The sequence below is a fragment of the Herpailurus yagouaroundi genome, unplaced genomic scaffold, assembly GCF_014898765.1.
Source record: "Herpailurus yagouaroundi ecotype Mexico unplaced genomic scaffold, PumYag 191, whole genome shotgun sequence".
NCBI lineage: Eukaryota > Metazoa > Chordata > Mammalia > Carnivora > Felidae > Herpailurus > Herpailurus yagouaroundi.
Window position 1 is genome coordinate 2,465,467 of NW_024412422.1, and position 5,547 is coordinate 2,471,013.

At 51.2% G+C, this 5,547-nt stretch overlaps 1 protein-coding gene across 5 annotated transcripts in view; it reads right to left on the reverse strand.

The window, feature by feature from the left end:
- Positions 1-5,547, reverse strand: part of ACACB (acetyl-CoA carboxylase beta) — a 114,772-nt gene that overhangs the window by 68,871 nt on the left and 40,354 nt on the right. For all 5 annotated transcript variants that reach the window (XM_040443626.1, XM_040443627.1, XM_040443628.1 and 2 more), the window contains 3 exons: positions 4,191-4,400; positions 3,713-3,883; positions 1,054-1,215 (listed from right to left, as the gene is read on the reverse strand). In XM_040443626.1, the coding sequence (XP_040299560.1) occupies positions 1,054-1,215; positions 3,713-3,883; positions 4,191-4,400 (543 nt within the window). The remainder of the gene's footprint in view (positions 1-1,053; positions 1,216-3,712; positions 3,884-4,190; positions 4,401-5,547) is intronic.

The window sequence follows — 5,547 nt, forward strand, 5'->3', positions numbered from 1 at the left end:
TATGGGTGAACGTTGCTCATGATGGAGTGGAATGAAAATACATTCTGATTTTATCAGCTTGACATTGTCAGTAATAAAAAGCTTTTGAACTCTGGACTATGAAAATTCCAGCAGATAAAGAAATCTAACGCTAACACACACCGAATACACTTATGGGGGGGGGGGGTAGGGGATGGCCCATCCCATCCCCCTGAAAATAATTTTGGTAAGGGGGGAGGGGACATGGACCCTGGCTTGCTGTGATCAGGGCTTCTGATGCGCATAATGGAGGCATCCGTTTGGGCACAGGTAACTGGAGGTGAGAGCTGGAGAGTTTCAGGTGCCTGAGCTGTTTCCACACCTGGTTCTCCGCCCTCCCAGGCATCATCCCCCTGAAAACCTCCCATTTTCCTTAATCACCACCAGAGTCGGTCGTTTGCAGCCCAAGATGCCAAATGAATAGAGCTACCACACCTTACAATCCTTTCATTAAAAGGGGAGTGGGGGGACACAAACCTCTTACCCCAAGTTTCTTGAGTGTAATCATGGAACAGTCAGGCTGTGGTAAATTATGGAGATTATGTGACAATCAACCGTGAGCAACTACGTCAAGTGGGACAGATGCCAGCTGGCTGATTTTTAAGGCGCACGGAAGAACAAGTCGCAAAGGAACTCCTCACGGGGGATCAGACTCCATTTATGTTGTAGCAGAGAGTACGTGGGGCCAGAAAACCAAGGCCCCGGGTTCTAAACCTGGCTGCTCATCCCCAAAATGGATGTGGCCTTTCGAGTCCAACAATGGGGCCCGGCCACGGCCTCAGCAGGTCCCAGGCACAAAACCCTACCTCAACCCGTTGAGCTGTAGTGCAGGGCAACAATGCCCGGTGGGGTAACCGTCATGTAAGTGACCAATGAGACGCATGAAGGGCTCACCCCCGATCAAACCGTGGGCCTCCCCACGCCTGTCTGTGCCCTGGGAAGCCTGGGCGTCTCATCCAAGGCTAACGTCTGGGATGTGTCCCACACTGGGAGACTGGAGACGGCAGACGCGGGGTGGGGAACCTCCCAACTTGCCTCATCTGGGTTCTCGCTGGTGATTCTGGCCGCGATGACATGGCCTCGGGCGAGCGGAGGGTTAGAAGGAGTTTCAAATGAAATGGGTGTCACCCCCCATGGTGACTCTCCGTACAGAAGCCGGATATCCTTCAGCCGGTGCAACGGCACCCCCATGGCGATCTGAAAGGAAGAGATCCACGCCCCGTGAGCCTCAGCCCCACCGGAACCCCGGCCCCCAAACACCGAGTGCACTGCCACGGAGGAAGAGGCGCAGGGAACGATTTCAGGGATACCGAGCTCGTCCTGAGCGTGCAACACTGTGGCTGCGGTGGCGGGAGAAGCAAAGCAAGAAAAAGGCAAGAGGCTTGACTCCGCCCCCAGGGAACAAACAGCGTCCCCCGAGGAAAAGCAGCCACTTTCGTAAAGCCACCTCATGCCACCACAACACCCGTGCGTCAAATAAAAGTCACAGACCTCCGGGTGCCATCCGTGCAAGGGAAGATACAACGGTGGCCGGCTGCAGACTTAAAGGTTTTACTACTTTTAAAGTTTTTATTTATCCGTTTTGAGAGAGAGAGCAAGAGCCAGCAGGGGTGGGGGGAGGGTGACGGAGAGGGAGGGGACAGAGGATCCAAAGTGGGCTCGGTGCTGACAGCAGAGAGCCTGACCCGGGGCTGGAACTCATGAACCGTGAGATCACGCCCTGAGCCGAAGTCAGCCGCTTAACTGACTGAGCCACCCAGGGGCCCCAAGTTAAAGGTTTTAAAAGGACTCAGAGGAACCTGGGCCTGCAGAATGAGTATAAGACACTAATTTAACCTCCTGGGTCTTTCTGATGAGATGCACTAAGAAGGGCCCAACGCCCGCCTAGGTGGTAACCTGCCAAAACCCTTACGGGACTTTTCCACCAGGAAGAAGCCATCAGACAAATCCACACTGAGGGGCGTTCTGCCTGAACTCTTCTCAAACACCAACATGGAGAACAAAAAAGTATGTCTGAGGACAGAGGAGAGACTCAAAAGTTGTGGCGGTGAAACAGAACGTGAGGTCCGGGAATGGATCCTGGGTTTTTTAAATAAGCAAAAAAATAGCCATAAAAAGAGATTACCGGAACAGAGGGGAAACTCTTAATGGTATTAGATTGTATAAATTTGTTGTTAAGGAGGCTCCACGCCCAATGCGGGGCTTGAACTCATGACCCTGAGATCAAGAGTCGATGGTCTCCTGGCTGAGCCACTCAAGAGCCCCTAAATTTGATCAATTTTTTAATTTTATACTTCTTAATTTTAGATAGACGTGTGGTGACATCAGTGCTTTACCAAGCGTCATCACTTTATGGTGGTGTTGTGCCAGAATGATCTTTTTTTTTTAGAATGATCTTATTCTCGGGAATTCCTTTGACTCGAGGATTTAGAGGCAAAGTGCCATGAAGGTTCAAGTCAAAACATCACTCAAAAACATAGGCTGCGGGGCGCCTGGGTGGGTCAATTGGTTGCTTAACCAACTTCAGCTCAGGTCATGATCTCACAGTTCGTGGGTTCGAGCCCCGCGTCGGGCTCTGCGCTGACAGCTCGGAGCCTGGAGCCTGCTTCGGATTCTGTCTCTCTCTCTCTCTCAAAGGTAAATAAAGCATTAAAAAAAAAGTTAAGCTGAAAAAAAATTAAACAGACACACAAATACAACACAAACCTGGCAGAGACTAACAATGGTGGACTGAGGGGTAGAGGGTGGGTGTTAATTGCACTATCCTTGCAACATTCCTGAAATTTTCCAAACTAAAAAAAACAAAACCCCACAAAATAGAAAAACAATAAAAATGCTGGTGGAGGGAGGAAGCAAAGAAAGAAAGGAAAGACACCCATATTTTACAAATTTGAGTTCCCACTGGTGCAGGAGTTCCTAACTGTGGGTCACAAGTTCTCGACGGGGGGTGATACTGCCCCCCAAGGGGGCAAATATTTGCTCCTGGGGATGAAATAATCTTACTCTTTGTATGCGTAAGATGTGGATCTATCTACAGTAAAAACAGGTATATCTGTGATGTTAAAATTTCATAAGGGGAGGAATTAGGGGGGAAAGTATCTACAAAGGCTCCTGAAGGGAGCTGTAATGAAAAAAAAAAAAAGGCTGAGGGGCACCTGGGCGGCTCAGTCAGTTAAGTGTCCGATTTTGGCTCAGATCATGATCTCGCGGTTTGTGAGTTCGAGCCCCACGATGGGCCCCACGCTCACGGTGCAGAGCCTGCTTGGGATTCTCTCTCTCCCTCTCCCTCTCCTTCTCTCTCTGGCCCTTTCGTGCTCTCTCTCTCAAAAATAAATAAACTTTTTTAAAAAGTTAAAAAAAAAAAAAAAAGGCTGAGACACACTCCTCTGGGAGGGACTATGAACGGGTACAGGGGGTCCGCAAATGCCCTGGAACTGTATAAAATAGTTTTTTCCCAGGGAGAAGTTCAACAGGCTTCTGCCCGTTTCTCAAAGAGGTCTATAGCCAGACAAAGGGGACGAGCCACTTCTCAGAAGCTTCTCAGCCTGTGTGGATCTCAGTGCTACTCCCGCAACAAACCAGTCACTCCCCTGGGACGGCCAGTCAAGACAGAGTCGGGAAGGGCTGATACGAGCCGGACAGGGCCCCCACCCCAGGCGGAAGAAACCCCAGGGCCTGGAGCCCCTTTCCTCGCCTGTAGCTGGGCGGCCGGCAGGTTGACGTCGGCGATCATTTCCGTGCACGGGTGCTCCACCTGCAGGCGGGGATTCAGCTCCAGAAAGTGGAAGCTGCCATCCTGGCTGTAGAGGTATTCCACCGTCCCCGCGCTCACGTAGCCCACGGTCTTGGCCAGGCGGACGGCACACTGCACAGAAACGGACACCGAAGGGTTTCCGGCGGTTTTCGTGGACCGTCTCAACGGTGGCTTATAAGTTCCCCGCACCAAATGCCGAGGACCTGCTGTGCGGGAGCTCCTTTGGGACCTCAGGGATCACACTCCCTACGATGGCTTTCACCCCGCCGACCGTGTCTTCACGGGCGCCCACCCCGCTCTGGCAACGCGAACTGTAGGGCGCTTTTGCTGGCTGGGTGGAGACGGCTCTCCCTGCGGCTGTCCGCCCCGCGCCACCACCACCGCCCCCCACCCCCAACCCCAGCTCTGCAGAGCTCACCTGCTCCATGAACTCGAACACAGCCGGTGTGGCGATGGTGGCCGGTGCCTCCTCGATGATCTTCTGATGCCGCCGCTGGATGGAGCAGTCACGCCCGAACAGAGACACGGCGTTCCCGTACTGGTCGGCGAGGATCTGGACCTCCAGGTGCCGGGCGTGCTGGGCCAGCTTCATGAGAAAGATCGGGGAGCCCGGGATCTCACTCTGCACCTGGGGGGACAGCAGAGTGGCTCACTCTTCCCCGGGGGACCAGGGCTGGAGCGCGAAGTTCTCTGAAGATACGTCCACGATTTTGCTGATCTCTTAGCTTTGTTTTACCTCTCTCACAGACATGCCCTTCTCCTTGATGTTTTAAGTCCGATATTGTCAAAAGTCTATAATGGAACAAGGGCAATTTCCCCACAACCGCATCTCCTGAAGATAATGTGCTGTTAAGATCTGGGTGCGCGTTAGAGTTTAATGTGCTAAGAGTGACTGTGGTTAAGAGTTAACTGGTTAAGTCAATGTGCTGGTGAGAGCCGGGGGCACACTCAGGAACACACACGGCACACGGAATGTTCTTGGGATAAAAATAGGACCGAAACATGCTACCCTGCAACTTTCTTTTCCTCCTTCTTAAATAGTACTCTCTCACTTCATTCTTTTGATGGCTTAAAGCCAATCGTCCTGGGGCGCCTGGGTGGCGCAGTCGGTTAAGCGTCCGACTTCAGCCAGGTCACGATCTTGCGGTCCGTGAGTTCGAGCCCCGCGTCGGGCTCTGGGCTGATGGCTCGGAGCCTGGAGCCTGTTTCTGATCCCGTGTCTCCCTCTCTCTCTGCCCCTCCCCCGTTCATGCTCTGTCTCTCTCTGTCCCAAAAATAAATAAACGTTGAAAAAAAAAATTTAAAAAAAAAAAAAGCCAATCGTCCAGAAATTCTTAATGACGATATAAAAACCAGTGGTCCCATTTAACGACGCCTAGGAATAGTTTTTAAGTTTCATTTTATTTTTTTATTTATTTTGAGGGCAAGATAGAGAGCAAGCAGGGGAGGAGTAGAGAGAGAGGGAGATAGATCCCATGCAAGGCTCTGTGCTGCCAGGGCAGAGCTCGACACAAGGCTTGATCTCATGAACCCGGGAGATCGTGACCTGAGCTGAAACCAAGAGGAGTCAGATGTTTAACTGACTGAGCTGCCCAGGCACCCCTAAGAAATTTTTTTAAAAAGCAAGCTGCAGCTATATAGGAGATGACCCCACTTATAATACAAAAAAATAATACAACAGAACTGTATGACTGCCTATATAAAAGTAGGTAGTTTGTATAAGATGTTTGTATAAGAACAGTTTCATATTGCACTCACGTAATCAAAAGAAAAAC